General features: G+C 40.1%; 1 protein-coding gene across 3 annotated transcripts in view; it reads right to left on the reverse strand.

Annotated features, from left to right (window-relative positions):
• The window catches only part of brinp1 (bone morphogenetic protein/retinoic acid inducible neural-specific 1), a 668,396-nt gene that overhangs the window by 92,563 nt on the left and 553,509 nt on the right, over window positions 1-22,324 (reverse strand). For all 3 annotated transcript variants that reach the window (XM_051932394.1, XM_028809186.2, XM_051932395.1), the window contains one exon: window positions 21,677-21,913. In XM_051932394.1, the coding sequence (XP_051788354.1) occupies window positions 21,677-21,913 (237 nt within the window). The remainder of the gene's footprint in view (window positions 1-21,676; window positions 21,914-22,324) is intronic.

Genomic DNA, 22,324 nt, shown 5'->3' on the forward strand with positions numbered 1-22,324 from the left:
GCCCCCGATCTGGCTCTTATATACAAAGTACAGCGATGGCAGCTTCCTCCTGCAGCTATAGACTCTTCAGTACGCAAGCGACTCTCCATGCTAGTGTTTAGATCTGGGCGGTGTATGTGCCCAAAAACAAAGTCTGACTGCATTCTCGCACCATTGCTTGCATACTGAAGCGTGCACTTTTCGTAGCATTATACATGTACTTTTTGAGCATGCCCGTGTTGATCAAACACAGGAAGCTCTACAGTCTACTTGTGACTTTATGCTGTTGGAAGTAAGTAACTAAATCCAAATAAATAACATTTGATCTGGCTTTTATGTAAGTAACATATAAATGTTAATGTTTTGGGCACAAGCAGGAGATGCAGAGGACAGTATAGTACAAGTGCACTTTTATTCAAGACTATAACGAAGAAAAAAGAAAGCAAGTTACAGTAGGCGGTTGATACGACAGCTTGTGTGGTGCAGTCAAATACACGTCTTTATCTGAAAACAGCATCAGATTAGGGGTTTGGGGGGGCAGGGAGGTGTTGTGGGACTATCAAGAGTGTGGAAACATTTCAATATGTTATACTATGAGGCTCTTCTGTAGTGGAACTTATTACTACTGTAGGCATAATATCTAGATCTTCTCGTCTCTTGTCCTTTTTTTTTGCATTTTTCTACAAGTACCCCTTATGATCCTCTTTGCCCCTTAGTACTAATATACCCCAAAGACTGATGGAAAAATATGACGCTTTCAATCCCCTCACATGAAAAATTTGTCACATAATTTTGAATCAGTTTTGGTTTATAACGTATTATTAGTAACTGCTAGTTATGGCAACACTTTATGTCTTTAGGACATATATGTCTGTAGGCGGATTGGTGGCTCTGAGGCTAGGGATCTGCACTGGCAATCGGAAGGTTGCCGGTTCGAATCCCGTAAATGCCAATAGCGACTCTGCTCTGTTGGGTCCTTGAGCAAGGCCCTTAACCTGCAGTTGCTGAGCGCTTTGAGTAGTGAGAAAAGCGCTATATAAATGCAAAGAATTATTATTATTATTAACACATTTAAATGTTACTTTATTGTAGAAGTCGCACATACAATTGTGTACATTTACTGCAGCATATTAATAACCACATGATTATCAAAAAATCCAAATGAGTGCACAGAGCATTGTTAGCCTTTTAGTACACCTGTATGTTTAAAACTAGCAAAGGTTTGTATGCATGTGCCCACTCTGGGTGGTCTTTGAGCTCATGGCTTCTTTAAATCATAGCTATGAAACTTTACATCTTTTTTTGCCACAGCCAGGAAGAAGCCATAAAATCTTCACAGTGGGGACATTCAAAGCTTTAGAAATGGTTTTAACCCCTTACCCACATCTATGCCACACCACAGTTTGATCCCGGTGGTCTACAAGGAATTTCTTGTACTTCATATTTTGGTTTTTGTCCTGACATGCAGTGTTAATTGTAGACTTTCTATACAGAGCTGTGTCTGCCTTCCTAAATGATCAATCCAATCAATCCAGTTTGCCACGGGTGGACTCCAATCAGGTTCTAGAAACATCTCAAGGTGAATTAAAGCACACAGGATGCACCTGAGCACAATTTGGAGCGACACAGCAAAGAGTCTGAATACTTACAGAAAGGAGAGATTTCATTCATTGATTTTTGATAAATTTGCAAACCTTTCTTAAAACATCTTTCCATTTCCATTATAGGTTACTGAACTAATCAATTTAAATAAAATGTGAAGAAAGTGATGGAGTCTGAATTCTTTAATGAATCCACTGTATACAGTATGCTGAAGTCACACACAATCCAGTCAAAAGTGCAAAGAAAATTTTAGCAAAATAAAAGATGAAAACTCTAACACAATGATTCCAATTTTCCTTCCCCTCTCTTCCAAAGATTGTATTTTATTTAAACATTATTCTTTCTGATGCAGTTTTTTTAAAAAACAATTACCACAGTGTTTACGGGCCTAAATGTGAAACTGAGCACAGTCAGGAAGTGATAGAAATAAAACTACGTTAATTCAAACTGGAATAGGCTTTTCTCTATGAAAATAAAAACAATCTAAGTAAAAACACATCAGGTTGTTAGTTGCCAGGGGACAATGCACAGTAAATAAATTGTCAGAATTTCACAGGCGGAAACAGAAGTTTCACATAAACCCCATGAGTATATGGGGAGAGCCTGCAAACTGCAACAAGATCGTGACAATGAATTGAAGTCCCTTGGCTAAAGATATGTTCATTACATATACGTATATTTTGTGAAGCCCAGGGCGTGTACAGCTGGCCCAAACCAACACAGGCAGGCAGAGAAATGAGTTTATCACACAACACCCGGTTTATTAACATAAATCCAACACACAGAGTAAGCACAGTCTATTCTTTGCCATCAGTACTTCCGCCTCCACTCCTCCTCAGGCTTTGTCCTCTTCCTCCCGACTCTGGCCTTCAAGTGGTGGTAACTGGCCCCTTTTTATAGGGCACCCGGAAGGACACCAGGTGCCCAATGAGCTTCTTCCAGTAGCACTTCTGGGTGTGGTGTAAGAGCTGCCAAATAAGGCCCTGTAAAAGTCCACGCTCTCCTGGTGGTGTCCATGAGCCCCAACAGGGTTGAGCCCTGGTTCTTCCATACTCTGGGTGTCCCAGTCGTCTGCCACATTATATATGTACTGTATATATATATATATATATATATATATATATATATATAAATCTTGGGTTGAGACGTGATCATCTCAGAGAGACACTTTGACATCACGCGAGACTAGACATTACAACCTTAGGAAGCAAGACCCATGAGACGGTCACTTTTGCACGTCATGCCCTACTTACAAACAATTTAAAACAAATTCACGGACATCTAACCTCGCAGTTGTTGGAATTCTTTTGGCAGACACACTTCATGTGCTCCCAGCTCTTAAAAATGTTATACATTCTAGATGGCATGTGAACAACTAAGTGAAGAAGAAACAGCAGCATGTCAAAAAGAGACTCAAAAGTGTTGGAGAGAAAAGAAGGAAAAAAAGAATGCCCAAGAGAACAATAATAATCTATGTGTAAATTTAGAAAATAAGGAAAGTAATAATCAGCCTGGACGTCCCACGAGAGACACTTTAACATCCCGCAAGACAAAGCAGTGAGACCAAAGGACAGCTGCTCTGCAGCAAGGTTATTATAGTTTTGCCTTTTTTTATTAGTTTTTATTTCTATATTTTTTCTGACCTTACTTGGAAATTCTGTTTTGTTTTAGTTTTCCTTCGTCATGTATTTTTAGTTTTAATTTAGTTTTTATTTTACAAAGACATTTCTATTTTATTTTTATTTATAGTAGTTTCAGTTTTAATTTTAGTAGTTATGGTATGGTTAAAAATCTACTATGGAGTTTATTTTTTGTGCCACAATGAAACAGAACTGTACACTTAACGGGTTTGGTTATAATATGAGTTTAATGTTAGTGGAAGCTTACTACACTACACGACACAGTTTACTATTTGGTTTTGTTTTTGTCTTATAAAAACAAGCACAATCAAAACCAGGTACTGAATATGAACGATTTTACACAATTTTATCATTTTTAAAATATTTTCTGTCATTTGTGCTGAACAAATCTACGATGTCTGTTGGCACTTTTTTCCTTTTATTGCCCAGTTTGGTCCAATTTGTAATGAAGTTTAGGTGAATTTTAAGGTGTGAGGGTTTTTTACTCTAAATGTCTACAGCACACCACAACATATCCTGCTCCAACAACAATGTGCTTATAATGAATGCCTTCAATATTGCATTCAAAAATCTCAAATCTTTGCTATTTTCTACCAGCTATATTGATCTCTGATTCCATCTCAGGTACAAACAATTTATAGACAGAATTTTGCCACCTGCAGGCCTGAAAAGATATAAAAAAATAAAAAGAGATTCTACTGTGTTCTAACAGGTGTGATCATGAAAATCATGGGTGCTTAGGAAGAATAGGGCTATTAGGCTTAAATCAGTGTGCAGACCTCACCTAGCTGTATTGAGGGGAACAAAAAACAAAACAAGCATGCAGTGTGAAATTTAGGGGCAGTGAGACTTGAATAGCCCAACATAAGAACAGTAAACCCTTAATGAGCAGAGTAAGAGCAGGTAATAGGAGTGTGGAGGTGCACAAAATGACAGAGACAGCATCTTAGATTAGGAATAATATATACATTATCTAAACCTGTTTATCCTGAGCAGGATCGCAGGAACCTGGAGCCTACCCAAGCAGGTTTGGATGTAAGGCAGGAGAAATCCATGGTATGCAATATTTATGATATGGCTAATGTAGAATTTGATATTTCAAGTATCTATTTTGAGAGAGACAGAAATTGAAAAAATGGTAACAGATATTTTAAAACATAATTCTGCTACTGGGTTATTTTCACAATATCAGGTATTTTGAGCTGTGAATATGAACTAAAAAAGATAAATTAATAAATATAGCATAAATACAAAAACACATTATGTTTATCTTTTCATCACTTGGCAGACTGTAGTTCAGTAGAGACATTGCCAACACAGGAATTTTACAAGGTTTGTATCGCTTTGTTGTTAAACGACATTTTTAAAGCAAAAGTGATTGGTCAGTAACAATATGCTGATCTTGTATGATGACTGTTTGTCTCTCGATCAATGCCACTTTATTTTCAAAAATCGGGAGTGGTCTCCCCTAGACTTTCTTGTGTACTCAGATATGGGGATGGATATTTGAGGAATAAACCACAAGACAATGATTATATTATGTACATTAAAGAACCATCAACAACAAATCAAATCAAATTAATAATATATTGAACAATTATGATAAAACTAAGTTTGAATAAATCAGACTCTGCAGCTGCATGAATAAAAAAAATAATCGAGAATGCGTTCAAGTAATGTACCCCTTCCAGTTGATGGATTTGGCCCAAAAGTTAATACAGATCTACAATTCTGGTGTAACAACCACATGCCAAATTTCATCCAACTTTCTAGTTGCGTTTTCGAGTTATTGTGTTTACACACATACATGCGCAATTCCAAAAAATGGTATTTTCGGACTCAGGGAAGTCTAAAATGTCAAAATTCATCAAAATCTCGAGGTCAGATTTTTTTCATGATTACTTTCTGTATGCTTCGTATACTTTGTGGGCAAAGTGGCAGGTGAATTACTGTCAAAAAAAAGCAGGCACCTGAAAGATAAACTGAAACGCTACTCACTCGTGATTTTACTGGATGAGTATGTGCAGGCGACTCGTGTTGGATGACTTTCTGTTTTAGAGTTAAAACTTACAAGCGTTAAAGACTAACGGCAAGAATATTAATTCAAAAATGAAAACTAAAATTATTTTAGTAAATTATTACTTTAATTCAGTCAGTCTTTCCAGCTACTTTAATAGTTTCATTTAGTTTTAGTTTTTCATTTTGGTTTTGTTAATTATTTTATTTCAGCTTACAAAAATGTTTTTTTAATAATAGTTTCAATTTTGATTTTAGTTTTCGTTAACTATAATAACCTTGCTCTGCAGCATTTTAAATGATCGACGTGCAGCGTGACAAGCAGAACATGCAGCTCAGCAGCAGAAAGACAGCAGCTGATCCCTATCCGAATCGCCTTAGCTTGTGCAAGCAGCAGAGACGTGAAGTGGTAGGTGTTTCGCGCGCCCCAGATTTTGGGATGGGGGGGTCTCAAGTGAGCAAAGTGAGGACAGCTGCTGTCCAGGCTTTGAAATGATCGACGCGCAGCACGAGAAGCAGAACACACAGCATGGCAGGAGGAGCAGTAAGCAAGCAGGTGATCCATCCGCATCTCCAAAGCGTGTGTTCATCCCCCCCCCCACTTCACAACATGAGTGGCAGAGATGCAAAGTGGCTGGCACGTGGTGCAGCCTGTGGTGGGGGGGAGTTGGTGAGCTCACAAAGCGAGCAGGGGGCAAAGATATATAGATATATAGATATAGGGTGAGTCAAAATTATGTTAACATTTAAATGGCGTAAACAATTTATTCACAAAACATACTTCATATGTGCAAGATGATTTACAGGAATGTCTCAACCTGTTTGCCATCATGTTCAACAGATGTACCATATGTGACACATAAATTGTATATACAGTAAGTATATGCATAGCAGTACCATTAGGGGTTGATTTGTTTCAAAATAGTTTTGTTAAACTTGACTTGCATGTATGGAATATTTTTTGATTTTAATAAAACAAAATATTAATAATGAAGGAAAAAAAAAAAAAAAGATTTTTAAAAACAAGTCCGGTGCATGTTAACATGCACCTCTTTTGCTTTTGGGCAATTTTACAAAATCATAGTTCCCCATAGTGGGAATAGAATTAAGTTTGTGATTGTTGTAAAAGTTAAAGTTGGTACATAGAAAGTACTGCAGTCAGCATATTCATTTTGTGCAAAAAACAATGAGTGTTATTCAAAATCGAAAATTGCAAAGGAACTTGTTAGGCAGGAAACTGTCACAGGTTTTCAAGAAAGCAAGACAGGGTAAGAGCCAGTGCCACTCCTTCCTTTAACATTGTGTTTAATCATTCATTCATTAAACCTTAACATTACCGCATCTCTGCTATGATAACACTTTGAATTTACTGTGGATGTTTGATGAGAGAGGTTCATGGCAATCCATATTTTACATAAATAATTGAGAGGTGAGCGCGCACACACCACTCTGAGGTTGATTGGGGTGCATGGCTGATCGCACATTCATGTGCAAATGTGAGCAGGTACTTCATTCCCACCTCGAAGCAGGTGGAGATGAGCACCTGCACCCAATTGGGGCTTTAAAGGGGGCCTGCACAGCAAAAAGATTGAGATTGAAAAAAGAAAGATGAAAAGAAACCAAGAAATAAGAAGAAGGGATGGAAGTAAAGGGTGTGAGAAGAGAGGCAGGATCGAGAGAGCCCATATTGTGAAGAATGGAGACCGATGATCAGGAGTATGCCCCAGGGAAGTGAGTGGCAGGCCTGTGCTCAAGTGTATGGCTGGAGAAGGGGCGCTCCTTAAAGCTATGCAGGAAAGTCTCCTGGGAAGACGCCAATGGACTGGCTAAGGGAGATGTGAGTTGGGTTCAGAGGGGGGTCCTATGGATGTCAAGGGGCTGGCAGTAGGAATCTGAACCCAGGGTTAATGGTTGACTGCACCTGTCAGTGACCGTCTCCTCTTGTTGCAAGGTTCTGATGGGAGTAAGCTCAGGAAAATGCCAGATTTTAGGAAGAGGCATTGAGGCTCATGACTATTTTAAAAGAAGAACATTTGACTATTTGGAATGTACTGCACTTTTGAACACTGTCCATTTGTTGATTTTAAATTAACCACTTTGCACCAACCCCTTGCTGACTTTGTGTGTCCTCATTTGCCTGGCTTATCCTTGGGTATGTTATTGATGGTATTGGGTTCAAGAGGCTTCTGGAAGCAATCGGGAAGTGTGGAGCTGACCTGGACCCTCACAGGACAAGGTAACCTATCATGACAACATGACAAGACCTAACCATGAATAATTAGTGTGGAAGAAAAATAAGCCACAATATTTTCATTTAAGAAAAGGAGGCCTTTATTAGCATTAATGCTGATCTAGAACTTTAACATTAAAGTCCTGAATACCGTATTAACCCATTGCACACTCTACTTTTTTTTTTACATATGTCATAAATCAATCGTAAACTACTTAGTTTATACCAAACAAGAGTTAAGTCATGTCTGGTGACTTTCTGATGACCCATAGCAAACATATTATCAGCATATGATCATTAATTGTCTTATCAGTAACATTTCATTTTTAAACTTCAAGATACTCCTTTATCAAAAACAGGACATGAGTCTCATTACCTTCACATAACACTAATGACTGCTTGTGGAAATATTTTATGGGTACGACATACTTAATATGGACCTATAAAGGTACAGATTTGATAAAAAACTTAATGACAATAACATAGAATAAAATTAAAGTACATGAAACCCAGTTCATTACTAATTGTTAAACAACAAGATATATTTGCTAGTGATACAATTTAAAATTAACAGAGCAGAATACAAACCCTAAATAGAGACATATACAGTAATCCCTCGCTATATCGCGCTTCGCCTTTCGCGGCTTCACTCCATCGCGGATTTTATATGTAAGCATATTTAAATATATATCGCGGATTTTTTGCTGCTTCGCGGGTTTCTACGGACAATGGGTCTTTTAATTTCTGGTACATGCTTCCTCAGTTGGTTTGCCCAGTTGATTTCATACAAGGGACGCTATTGGCAGATGGCTGAGAAGCTACCCAGCTTACATTTCTCTTTCTCTTGCGCTGACTTTCTCTGATCCTGACGTAGGGGGATTGAGCAGGGGGGCTGTTCCCACACCTAGACGATACGGACGCTAGTCTAAAAATGCTGAAAGATTATCTTCACGTTGCTATCTTTTGTGCAGCTGCTTCCTGAAACGACATGCTGCACCGTGCTTCGCATACTTAAAAGCTCGAAGAGCACGTATTGATTTTTGCTTGCTTGTTTTTCTCTCTCTCGCTCTCTTTCTGTGCTCTTGACGGAGGGGGTGTGAGCTGCTGCCTTCAACAGCTTTGTGCCGCGGTGCTTCGCATACTTAAAAGCCAAACAGCCCTATTGATTTTCCTCTGCCTTTATGACAGTCTCTGCTCCTGACTCCTTTGAAGAGGAAGATATGTTTGCATTCTTTTAATTGTGAGACGGAACTGTCATCTCTGTCTTGTCATGGAGCACAGTTTAAACTTTTGAAAAAGAGACAAATGTTTGTTTGCAGTGTTTGAATAACGTTCCTGTCTCTCTACAACCTCCTGTGTTTCTGCGCAAATCTGTGACCCAAGCATGACAATATAAAAATAACCATATAAACATATGGTTTCTACTTCGCGGATTTTCTTATTTCGCGGGTGGCTCTGGAACGCAACCTCCATGATGGAGGAGGGATTACTGTATCCCCATAAATACAATTCAAATTGAGCATATATTCTTCCACATTAGCAGGACATCACAGGAGACCGTCCTCCACTCATCCATACTTGCTTACTGAAAGACACCAGCTAGCATAACACATACATGTCATTGGTATTTGGGGTGCAGTTTATAAAATGGAAAACTAAAAATGTGAACAAGAGCACATTATGTAAACTCCACATTAACAGTGACCAGGTTAGAAACTGATCTCAGGTCAATTAACAGACAAGTACTGTTACATTTAAGATGGAACTGACAGGCAGCAGGGCAGCACCATCGTGCCTTCCATTATTTTTTAGCAATATGCATAGAACTTATTATTATACATTCCAGTATGTTTTTTTTCATGTGAAAAAGAACATATTATTCTAAATTACAGTATGTTTTATTTCATGTGAAGCAAAGGAAGGAAGGAAGTGTAATATCAAACATGGAGAAATCATATTTCTTTCCCTACAAATGCTGAAGTCTAAAAAAAAACGTACAAGGACTTGTAAAAACTCATAAACAAGCATATTTTGAGTATTTTTGTGTATTAAACAATGCAATCACCTGAAAAACAAATGATTAATATGCATATTTATGTAAGTGGGTTTAATATGTTAACTAAAAAAAAACCTTCTCTATAATTAAATATACAGTGCTGTAATAGTGATGATGACAGGGAGATAATGAGGTTAATCAAGTTGATTATGATGATGGCAGTAGAAATAGACTGGAGAGAGCAATTCCAAATAAATGCGAAATGTAATTTTATTCCATACAACATTCTTCTCCTTTCCTTCCTGTTTTTCTAAAGCTGCAAGAGATGGCACACTTCTCGTCTGAGTGTGTTTGATTTGTTTTACAGACGTCTTGCTCACCATACATTGTACTCACACAGTCAGTACTAAAACTATTTAAATGTGTATCCACTACTGACTACATCAACTTCGGTATGGACATTGTAGTTCCAGTAAGAACAGTAAGAACAGTACGCTGCTATGCTAACAACAAGCCATGGATTACAAGTGACATCAAGGGCCTTTTGAACCAGAAGAAAAGGGCTTTTAAAGGCGGTGATCAGCATGAGCTCAAGCGCGTGCAGAAGGAACTCCGAGTCCAGCTCAGGGTGGCGAAGCAACAGTACAGGAGAAAGCTGGAGAAGAAGTTGCAGAATAACAGCATGAAGGAATTGTGGGATGGGATGAAGATCATCACTGGCTGCAGCTCGAAGCAGGGTGCCACCATCGAGAGAGACGTGAAGAGAGCAAACCAAATGAACAACTTTTTCAACAGGTTTGACCACCCTAACCCACTCTCACCTCGGAGTACTGCACCCTCCACCCATCCTTATGATGATACCAGCATAGGAGAGAGTTTACCCCAACCCACAATTACAGCAGCCCAGGTAAGCAGAGAGCTGAGGAGACTTTGTGCCACCAAAGCAGAGGGTCCAGATGGAGTATCGCCACGACTGCTGAAGGCCTGTGCGCTGGAGCTGGGGAGTCCTCTACAGCACATCTTCAACCTAAGCCTGGAACAGGGGAGAGTCCCGAGGCTTTGGAAAACATCTTGTATCACCCCAGTCCCAAAGGTATCACGTCCTAGTGAGCTGAATGACTTCCAGCCTGTCGCTCTGACGTTACATGTGATGAAGACCATGGAGCGGCTGCTGCTTCACCACCTGAGGCCACAGGTCCATCATGCCCTCGACCCTCTGCAGTTTACATACCAGGAGAAGGTGGGAGCAGAGGATGCCATCATCTACATGCTACACCGATCCCTCTCCCACTTGGACAGAGGCAGTGGTGCTGTAAGAATTATGTTTCTGGACTTCTCTAGCGCCTTCAACACCATCCAACCTCTGTTCCTTAGGGACAAGCTGACAGAAATGGGAGTAGATTCATACCTGGTGGCATGGATCGTGGACTATCTTGCAAACAGACCTCAGTATGTACATCTCAGGAACTGCAGGTCTGACATTGTGGTCAGCAACACAGGAGTGCCGCAGGGGACTGTACTCTCTCCGGTCCTGTTCAGCCTATATACATCGGACTTCCAATACAACTCGGAGTCCTGCCATGTGCAAAAGTTCGCTGACGACACTGCTATCGTGGGCTGCATCAGGAGTGGGCAGGAGGAGGAGTATAGAGACCTAATCAAGGACTTTGTTAAGTGGTGCGACTCAAACCACCTACACCTGAACACCAGCAAAACCAAGGAACTGGTGGTGGATTTTAGGAGGCCCAGGCCCCTCATGGACCCTGTGATCATCAGAGGTGACCGTGTGCAGAGGGTGCAGACCTATAAATACCTGGGAGTGCAGCTGGACGATAAATTGGACTGGACTGCCAACACTGATGCGCTGTGCAAGAAAGGACAGAGCCGACTATACTTCCTTAGAAGGCTGGGGTCCTTCAACATCTGCAATAACATGCTGCAGATGTTCTATTAGACGGTTGTGGCGAGCGCCCTCTTCTACGCGGTGGTGTGCTGGGGAGGTAACATAAAGAAGAGAGACGCCTCATGCCTGGACAAACTGGCACGGAGCTGGACAGTTTGACATCTGTGGCAGAGCGACGGATGCTGAGCAGATTCCTGTCAATCATGGAGAATCCACTGCATCCACTAAACAGTATCATCTCCAGACAGAGGAGCAGCTTCAGCGACAGACTGCTGTCACTGTCCTGCTCCACTGACAGACTGAGGAGATCGTTACTCCCCCACACTATGCAACTCTTCAATTCCACCCTTTGGGGGTAAACGTTAACATTATACAAAGTTATTGTCTGTCTGTATACCTGCATTGTTATCACTCTTTAATTTAATATTTTCTTTATCAGTATGCTGCTGCTGAAGTATGTGAATTTCCCCTTGGGATAATAAAGTATCTATCTATCTATCTATCTATCTATCTATCTATCTATCTATCTATCTATCTATCTATCTATCTATCTATCTATCTATCTATCTATCTATCTATCTATCTATCTATCTATCTATCTATCTATCTATCTATCTATCTAATTGTTCAGCCTTTTATTGATACTCACAAGTTACTGTTTTACATATGTATTACATGGAGCTTAAAAGCTCAACCCTGCTGGGGCCCATGTCCACCGCCAGGGGTCACCTGGACCATCCCAGAACCCTGGACTGTAGTACTTCTGCAACACCAGGAAGTGCTGCCGGGAGAGAATTCGAGTGCACCAGGAAGTGCTGCAGGAAGTTCATCAGGGTGCACCTGGAGCACATCAGGGTGCAACATAAAAGGGGCTGCCTCAATCCATTCAAGGAGCCGGAGTCAGGAGGCAGAGGACAGCGCTTGCGAGTGGAGGAGTGAGGGTGGCAGAAGAGAAGAGAAGAGAAGAAAAGAAAAGAAAAGAAAAGAAAGGACTGAGTAATTGTGACTGTTTGAGGGTACTGTGCTGTGTGCTAAGAGGGAAGTAAAAACAGAGTGTGTTTTGGACTTCTGTGTGTCTTGGTGTTTGTCTGTTGTCCGGGCTGATCCTCACAACACTCATTGAGTAAAATATAAGGAACATCTGAACACCTCCATATCCATGCAATTATCTAATCAGCCAATCATGTGGCAGAAAATCCTGCAGATGCAGGTCAGGGGCCTCAGTTAATGTTCTCATCAAACACCAGAATGGGGACAACATGTGATTTCAGTGATTTCGACCATGGTATGGTTGTTGGAGACAAATAGACTGGTTTAGCATTTCTCTAACTGATTTCCAGTGATTTTCACCAACAACAGTCTTTCGAGTTTACTCATAATGATGCAAAAAACAAAACAAAAAAAAAAATCCAGTGACTGGCAGCTCTATGGAAGGGAACACCTTGTTGATGAAAAAGATGAGAGAATGGCCAGACAGGTTTGAGCTAACCGAAAGGCTACAATAACTCAGAGAAACACTACATGCAACTGTGGTGAGCAGAAAAGCATCTCCAAATGCTCATCACATCGAACCTTGAGGTGGATGAGCCACAACAGCAGAAAACCATGTTTGGGTCCACTCCTATCAGCCATGAACAGAAAGCTGAGGCTGCAGTGGGCACAGGCTCACCAAACCTGGACAAATGAAGACTGGAAAAACGTACCCTGGTTTGATGAATCTCAATTTCTGCTGATGGTAGGATCAGAATTAATGACAAAAGCATGAATCCATGCACCCAACCTGCCTTGTGTGCACAGTTAATGATGATGTGAGTTGGGGGGGGGGGGGGGGGGGGTTAATGGTGTGGAGAATGTTTCCTGGCACATTTTTAGTCTGTTAATACCAATCAATCTTTGCTTGAATGTTGACAGCCTATTTGAGTATAGTTGCTGACCAGCACCATTTACCCATCTTCTAATAGCTCCTTCCAGTCTGATAATGCACCATGTCACAAAACAAAATTCATCTCAATCTTGTTTCATGAATATGAGAATGTCACTGGAAATGGATCCAATAAAAGATTTTTGGGATGTGGTTGAACAGGAGATTCGCAGCATGAATGTGCAGACATTTTATGATATAACTATGGATCAGAATCTCAAATGTATGTTTCCAACATTTTGTTGAGTCAATGCCAGGAAGAATTAAAGCTATTTCGAAAGGAAAAGGGGGCCCTACCCAGCATTAGTACAGTGTTTCTAATAATTTGTGAGTGTATATATTTTATTATCACGATGTTTGGGAACTTTTTGTGCCACTTTTTACCATTTATGTTGGCATTTGTGTTATTTTACTTAATATATTTTGGTGATCATGGCTTTGTGCACTCATAATGTTGATAGGCATGCAGGAAACAATGCATTGCCATGTAGCTTATTGTGATTTTTCTTCATTATTCAATTTTTTGTAGTATTCCTCAACTTTTTACCCTATTGTAAGTTTTTTGGGTTGCAATGTTTTCTGAAAGGTTTACAAATTTATTGAAAATGTAAAACTGAAATCTCCCATTCATAGAAGTATTCAAACCTTTAATTTGGTAGAAGCTTCTTAAAGCAGAGGAGCTTTGCAAACCTAATTCTTCCTGACAGATCCTCTGAAGTGTCGTTTGATTGGATAGGAACTGCTTGTAAACTGTTATATGGTCTAGACGAGGGGGGTATTTTTCGTACGTCGCTTAAATCATCCGAGATCAGGTGCCTCATCTTGGATAAGTTAATGCCAGTGACACTCATCCGGGATAGGTCGGTTTTTCAAACGCAGCCGTGTATTAGATTAGTCTAGCTGGATCTAATCATACGAGATGACTGTACGCATCCGCGTTGAGTGAAAAGCCCATATATATTGAGTCTAGAAAACATGATCAGCAAGTCTTTGATAGGCTGCAACAAAATGACAAAAGAATGGGTGCATTTTTTTTCACACACGAGGCGCAAGACCTTTCAAGATTTAATATGCACAAGGGGTAACACTGCAAAAGCAGCCCAGACCAGAAAAGACGGATGGCAAAAAGTGGCCAACAAATTAAACGCTAAGTAGTGTGCACTTGTGAATGCACTGAATGCAGCGTTTCATTTCCTATGTGTCAGATTAATTATTATTTAATATGTCATAATTCCAGATCAAACGTGAGCACAAGGAGAACACGGGAACAGGTTAAAGTGAAGTACAAGAATATACTTCAAACTGATAAATATTGGTATATAACTATTTAAAGAATTATTGACATTAATAATCATATATAATATATGAAACATGAATTGTAAAGCTAATAAGAAGGCAGACAAGCAAAAAACAGGTGGAAGTCCACGCGGTCCAGACCTAACCCCTGCAGAAGAACTGGCTCTTCAGCAAAATGCCCATCGCCCTGTTTCTGAGGGCATTCCAGGGGGAAGCTCCTCCTCAGAACTAGTGGCAGGAAGCAGTGGTCACTTCATTTCAGGTAAAAGATGGTCATTGCATATATTTGTCCTCCATGTGTGCCATAGGTATGTTCTATATAGCCCTCTTTTTTGTTGAGTCAGTTGCAGGGAATGTCATATCCCTACAACCTATGTCTGACCAATGAGATATTGACGAAGGTCAAATATTTGATGAAGACACCGTGTCTGATTATTCATCAGGGGGAGAGGTACATTTTCCAAATAATGTTTGATCAAACTCCACTCTGATCAGTCCCATGTGCCCCAATCACATTTGGAAATCCTGGGTAATGAGAATGTTAGGCTGATTGTGAGATTCTTCATGGAACTGTGGGTGTTTTAGCCTGTGTATTACCTACCTGCAATGGCATGAAACGCCTCTTTTATTGTCTGCACACGCAGGTGTCCAGGAAACACTATGAAAACCCGAAGGAAATCTTTCAGAGCCAAACAGACTTTACGAATTGCCTGGCAAACTACACTTTTAGTTAGATTTTCCGCATTGCCTACAGTATATAAAAAAGTGGCGCTTGTAAAAAACCTCAAAGCAATGCATACAGTCTGTGTGGTTGTGAGAGCCCGACTTCGCCGAGTTTGACTTCAAATATAAGGTGCTAATAAATCTTTGAGGTACAATATTCCCCCTCGGCTAAAGCGGTATCTTTCGAAAAGAATTTCCCCCAGGAGCAATAAAGGATCTTGCCGATCGCGCAAAACCCTCTCTAAATTAAATTCTCTGCGTATAATTTGCGCACCGATATCAATTGGTCGCTCATTCATGAACGGCAATTCCATGACTGGAAGAGGATGAGCAGGTTTGAGGATTAGGATGTGTTGCTATGACAACACTTCCAGCAAGAGTTTCGAAAAACCGACAGATCCAGGATCAGGCCAAATCGTCAACAATTACATCCGGCTAAACGACTAATCCATGTACGAAAAATACCCCCCAGGGTTTGCCAAGTCCAATCCTGGAGGACCACCATGGCTGCAGGATTTCATTCTAACCCTTTTTTTAATGAGTGCCCTATTTGTGCTGCTAATTAACTTCATTTTAATTGACTTCTCTTTTAAGATTTGTTCCCCTTGAATTTCTCCATCATTCCTCTGAATTGCTTCATTTCTTTCCTTAAATGGCACCCAAACAGAAATGAAATGTGAAGTGAGTGAGCCAACCAGTTTCACTCCACCCAGCTGCTAAATGAGATGCCGATTCTTGTCATTAATTAAATTCGTTCTTTAATTCCATGGTTTGTTGCATCAGCAGACATTTCCGAAACTGTTGATTTTCTCTTTTCTAACAGCAATGTTAAAATGTTTTGTGGACCTGAGCGGATCAGAATTCCTGAGATCTCCATCTTTCTTTATTTTCAGATACTGTACAATGGACACAATTTTCTGGTCATGTTTTGGCTCATTTTGTATCTCATTATTGTTTGGCTGCTAATTAAGGAAAAAAAAACAATTAAGGGGTCTGAGTATTCAAGAGCAAGTCAATTAAAATGAATTAAAAATAAGTTAGCAGCAAAAACATGTCACTCATTAAGAAAAAGGGTTAGAATGAAAACCTGCAGCCACGGTGGTCCTCCAGGACTGGAATTGGCGACCCCTGGTCCAGGATCCTTACTCGATGCTGGAGACCCACTGTGGCTGCAGGTTTTTGTTCCAACCAGATTCACAATCAGTGATTAATAATTGATAACAACCAATCTCATTTAATTGCTCTTCTCTTATTCTGCATCCAGAAAAACACAGCAGTATGTTTTTACATTTATAAGACATTTAAAAATACTTCTGTTTTTTTCCAAAGCTATAAATACTTAACTCTCTTTTGTTGTTTTCTTCTTATTTTCTCTTTTTCCTGTTAAGTTTGCTCCCTTCATTTAACCCTAATAATGACAATTAACAACCAGCATAGCACACACTCGGGATGGTGAAAGCAGCAGCAACTTCGGTGTCAGACTCGCTAATTACTAAATAATCAATTAAATAACCAGAACACCTGGAAAAGCAGAAAGAAAATTAGGTTGAAAATACTGTTAACGACTTAAACAAAAAATATATATTCCCCATATAACTGCTTATTACATTTTAATAAAAATCTACCTAACTTAGTTTGTAATTTCTACATTGACTCCAAAACACAGAGACTGATAAATAATGGCTCACTTAATTAGGCTAAGAGTCCAATGAAAAACGGAAGTTGGTTGGAACAAAAACCTGCAACCACAGTGGGTCCCCCAGGATTGAGTTTGGGAAGCACTGGTGTAGACCAGGGGTAGGCAACATCGGTCCTGGAGTGCCACAGTATGTGCAGGTTTTTGTTCCAACCCAATTCCTTAATGAGAACTCAATTATTGCTGATGAAGCACATATTGCTTAAGTGACATTTTAATGCTTCATTTTAGTGGTCTCGCTTGTTAAGGTTCTCCAACCTTAATTGCTTATTTCAATCTTAAACTGTTGCATTCAGTGTTTTAATTGCTCCTTATTAGCAATAAGATGTAAAACAGGGGTAGGCAATGTCGGTCCTGGTGAGCCGCAGTGGCTACAGGTTTTCATTCAACCCAATTGCTTAATTAGAAACCAATCATTGCCAATCTCAGACCTTATTTAATTTTATGGCTTGTTAGTCTGTGCAATGTAAGGCTTTTATATCGTAGATTTTTTTCCTTTCCAAGGATATCATCCAAATGATTTGAAGCCTAAAACAGATCATTTTCAGTCTCTCACATTTTTCTATTAAGTGTTTTATTAAATCAAACCGTGCATGATGAACACACACAGATGTAATTGGAAAAAAGCTAGCTGGAGAACTGCTGGCTGCTTTGTCTTTTACATCTTATTGCTAATAAGGAGCAATTAAAACACTGAATGCAGCAGTTTAAGATTGAAATAAGCAATTAAGGTTGGAGAACCTTAACAAGCGAGACCACTAAAATGAAGCATTAAAATGTCACTTAAGCAATATGTGCTTCATCAGCAATAATTGAGTTCTCGTTAAGGAACTGGGTTGGAACAAAAACCTGCACATACTGTGGCACTCCAGGACCGACGTTGCCTACCCCTGGTGTAGACCACTCAAGTGACAGAGACTCGTCCCAAAGCCGTTTCAGCATTTCCTTTGCTGTGCGCTTTGGGTCATTGTCATGCTGAAAGGTAAGCCCTAGCCGGAGGCTGCATGAACTCTGCAGCAGGTTTTCTTCAAGGACCCCTCTGTATTTGGCTGCATTTAACTTTCCCTTAATTTTGACCAGCCTCCCTGTTCCTGCTGACAAGTTTACGGCAGGTCAATAAGGTTAACGTGCAACACAGGTACAATGATGGAGGCAATTGTCAAGGAAAAGATTGAGCATCAGATGAGAAGAATAAGTGTAGTAGTAAATAGTAAGCTTGATTTCAAATGGGGAGCCTGTGTTTCCCTAGAACCCACTGTATAATGGGTTAATATTATTCTCCAGTGTGCACTAATAACTGTCAAGATTTATCTATGTACTCACTAACCTCCTTGAGCCTTCTCTGATAAATGTTATCTAGTTGACGCGATTTGTCCGATGCCTGCCTATTTAATTTCAGCAGCACTTCTCCCTCTAACATTTCTAAATCACTAAGTATCTCCTTGATAGTCTTTTCGGCTGTTGGGAGGTTATTGACTGTCTCAGTCAAGTAAACTCCTGAAAACTGCAAGTTTAAAGTATCTGCTATATGACTGTCTATATAATTTTCTTCTCCCCCTTACTGTTCCTGATGCACTTTACCTCCTCCTTAACTGTTCTTTTACTACTAAAACACAAAAGACTTGTGTGTCAAATAAAGCTAGGTACAGTTTTTCTTGTTCCAGTTGAATCTTCTGTTCTCAAAAATGCATTGTTCTCTATTTTTAACATCTACTCAAGTTATTTTTCAAAACTGCATTCCTGCTCCTGCTTGTTCTTTTATTTTAATTATATTCTAGTCGTGAGGTTTCAGTTTTGATACTGCATTCTAATCTTGTTTGCTCCAAAGCACCTTGTAATAGAGTATGCTGTTAATGATACTGTATAAAATAAGGATTAAATGGTTGATAGACCCTGTATTGGAATACATGGGATTGGAAAATGAATATGTGAATGACTGATACACAGTACATTTAGTTTTTAAACAATATCCATACACAACTTGATAGGATTCCTTGGCAGTCCAATCTAAAGCTGATGAGGGTGAGTGAGCTTATGTAATAAAATGACCAACCATAAATCCACTAGATTGGAATAATAAAAATACAGCAATTATGACAAAAAAAATTGTTTCATGTCTGGCATATTATTATTTTCCACACACCTTATGTTAAGGACACTAGGACCAGAAGCCTAACTCAGCCATCACTGGACACATAACAGGAACCATTCCTGGATAGGATTGGGTCTATCCCAACACAACTGGGTGGGAAAAGTCAGAATTACCAGTTACTTAACCTGTCCATCTACGGAGGAAGCCACAGTACCCTGAGAGGACCATTAGAAACTTTATATGGATTGTTTCTGGAGGGAGACTAGAGCTCATGGTGAGATGCAATTCTTAAATTCAAATTTGAGTATCATTATTTTCCCCCACTATGATAATAGTTCATTCAGAAAGTATTCAGACCCCTTCACATTTTGTTACACTGCAGCCATGTTCTAAAATCACTTAAATTCATTTTTTTCTCATATCATGCACCACTAAGTACCCCAGAATGACAAAAGCAAAAACAGGATATTAAACACTTTTTTGCTTATATATCAAAAATAACCAAAATATCTTGTTGACTCAAAAATTAGACTGTTTGCTACGACACTTGAAATAGGGCTCATGTGAATCCCGTTCTGTTGCTCGTCATTGAGATGTTTCTACACCTTGTTTCGAGTCCACCTGATTGCACAAGATTAGGAATGGCACATGCCTGTCACATAGAAGGTGTTAGTCTGGAGATACCCAGGCACCTGTCATCACTTGTGCAGTGCCAATCCAATGGTGGAGCAGGATGGTGGCAGCATCACGTTGTGCCATAGGTACTGGGACACTAGACAGGGTTGAGAGAAAGCTGAACAGAGATATCTTTAATTAAAAAAAATCTCTGAACCTGAGAATGGGCTGAAGGCTCACCTTCCCACAGTTCAATGATCCAAAGCAAAATGCAAAGACAACACAGGAGTGACTTGGGGACAACTCTGGAAATATCTTTGAGTTTCCCAGCCAGAGCCTGGAAATGATCCCAGTTGAACATCTCTGGAGAGACCTGAAAATAGCTGTCCACTGACAGTCTCCATCCAAGATAACAGAGCTTGAGAGGATCTGCAGAGAAGAATGGCAGAAAAATCCCCAAATCCAGGTGCACAAAACTTATCAGATCAGACTGTGGTAAAGCAAGATCCGCGGCTGATTGGCGTCTTTTAAATAAATAATCGGCAGACTCGCATCTTCAGGTGAGGACGTGGTAGCGGGGCGATGTGGGAGCGGACATCCCTGCACTAAATGCATAAGGCAGGATTGCCCTTGACCCTAATTGACTCTGGGAGCTGCTGATTGCCACCGCTGTGCCACGTCCCCATTTTAAAAGGGAAGTGCAAGTGCGAGGAAAGAATAGAACTGAGGTTAAAGGGAGGAAGAGACAGAAGAAGGTAGGAGGCTGAAAGAGCCAGCGCAAGAGAATGAGTGAGCGACCAGGGACAGGCAGCAGTGTGGAGAGCCCCTGGAGAGGAGCAGGTGGGCAACACCCAGGGGGTTGCTGTAATAGGAATGCTCCAGCTGAGCAACTTGGAGGAGCTGGAGTGATCAGGTGGTCACAGAAGCCCAGGATGACAGCAGGAGTCAGAGGCTTGGACTGAGAGTTCCATTGTGAGTGCCATGGCCTTTGGGGGCCTGAGCTTAGGTCCGGAGAGGGAGTCTTACTGTAGCCATGGGATGGCAGGGACCTGGACCTGTGAAAGATCAGCTGTCTCTGTTGGTAGAGCGTCTCTTGTGCTGCAAGGCCTGTACGGGGTAAGCAGAGGATGCGCCAATTAAAAGAACAATGCACTGGGCTTTTAGTAAAGGACAGTTTCCTGTCAGATGGTTTTAACCTTGTTTTAATGGATTTATTCATTCTGGTTTCAACCTCCACCTCATCTTTGTTTTGTCAGATTATTTATTTATCGGACATTTTGCTCACTGCACTTTTTGATCGTTTGTTTTTCTTTTCTTGAATTGCTTTAACAAAAGCACTGGGCACTTCGCACCTTCCCCTTGCTTTGTATGTTGTTCTCATTTACCGAGCTCATCCCTCGGAAACATTATCGGCAGTGGTGGGCCGAAGAGGCTCCGAGTGGGATCCGTTAGCGTGGAGCCTACCCGCACGATCACACAGACCAAAGAAGACTTCAGGCTGTAATCACTGACATAGGGTGCTTCAATGAATTACCGAGTACGGGGTCTGAATACTTGTGTCAATGGGATATTTCAATTTTTTATTTTTAATAAATTTGCAAAAATTTCTAAAATCTTTTTTTGTTCTGTCATCCTGCGGTATTGAGTGTTGCTTGATGTGGGGAAAAAATATTTGATTTAGTTTGGCTGCAACATATGGTAAAAGTGAAGATGTCTGAATGCAGTGCATTTTGCACATTATTGGATTAGATATTTCCCCAGGTCATAACTGACCAACTAACTTTTTAATTTCTCCCTTCATCTTCACTAATGGGAGCTTTTCCCACCTACTCTTTTCTTCGAAACATTTATTTTGCTTGCAGACACACCATGACGCAGCTCTTTACTAACCCTGTAGCTTGTTATATGTCAGGAACATCACAAAAACATAAGATCCTAACAGAAACTGCATGATTTCTTTTACCTACCTGAGTTTTCAAAGTCTTTGTATGCTGAAGCCCATATATCTGACATTCCTACTAGTGTATTTTCCATTATTTGTATGTCCGTGATCGGGCAGTTACATTGTGGAAACTCTTCAGCACATAGACATATGCATTGGCTGTTACGGCACACATAGTCACCTTCGCCATTACACATGATGTAACTAAGTGCTGACTGGACAAATTTTTCTTGGAGGTATTCTGGAAAGATGACTTGCAGTCCTGTATATAGAGAAAAAACAAAATTGCAATGAATAGTACTGTAAGGCTATATTGTTTTAAGTTTTCATATATTTAATAGAATTCAAAACTTAATCCCTACAATGGTAAGGATTTGTTAGGGTTTAAATTACCCGTAACAAACCGGTTACAATTAAGACAAATCAAGACCAAGACAAACTCAAATTCAAGACAAAGACCAGGCAAGTGAATATCAAGGCCTATACCATAATTGATATGAATATAATCCACCTTAATTAGAGGATAAGTGTCTGTGTGTCTATCCGATTGCTATGTCTCTGTCATTCCAACTGACGGCACATCACAAACATTTGTAGTAATAAAATGCATCGCATTTGTCATTCCAACAGATGGCACATCACAAACATTAACAGTGCTTTTACTAATCACATT

The sequence above is a fragment of the Erpetoichthys calabaricus genome, chromosome 9, assembly GCF_900747795.2.
Source record: "Erpetoichthys calabaricus chromosome 9, fErpCal1.3, whole genome shotgun sequence".
Taxonomy (NCBI): Eukaryota; Metazoa; Chordata; class Cladistia; order Polypteriformes; family Polypteridae; genus Erpetoichthys; species Erpetoichthys calabaricus.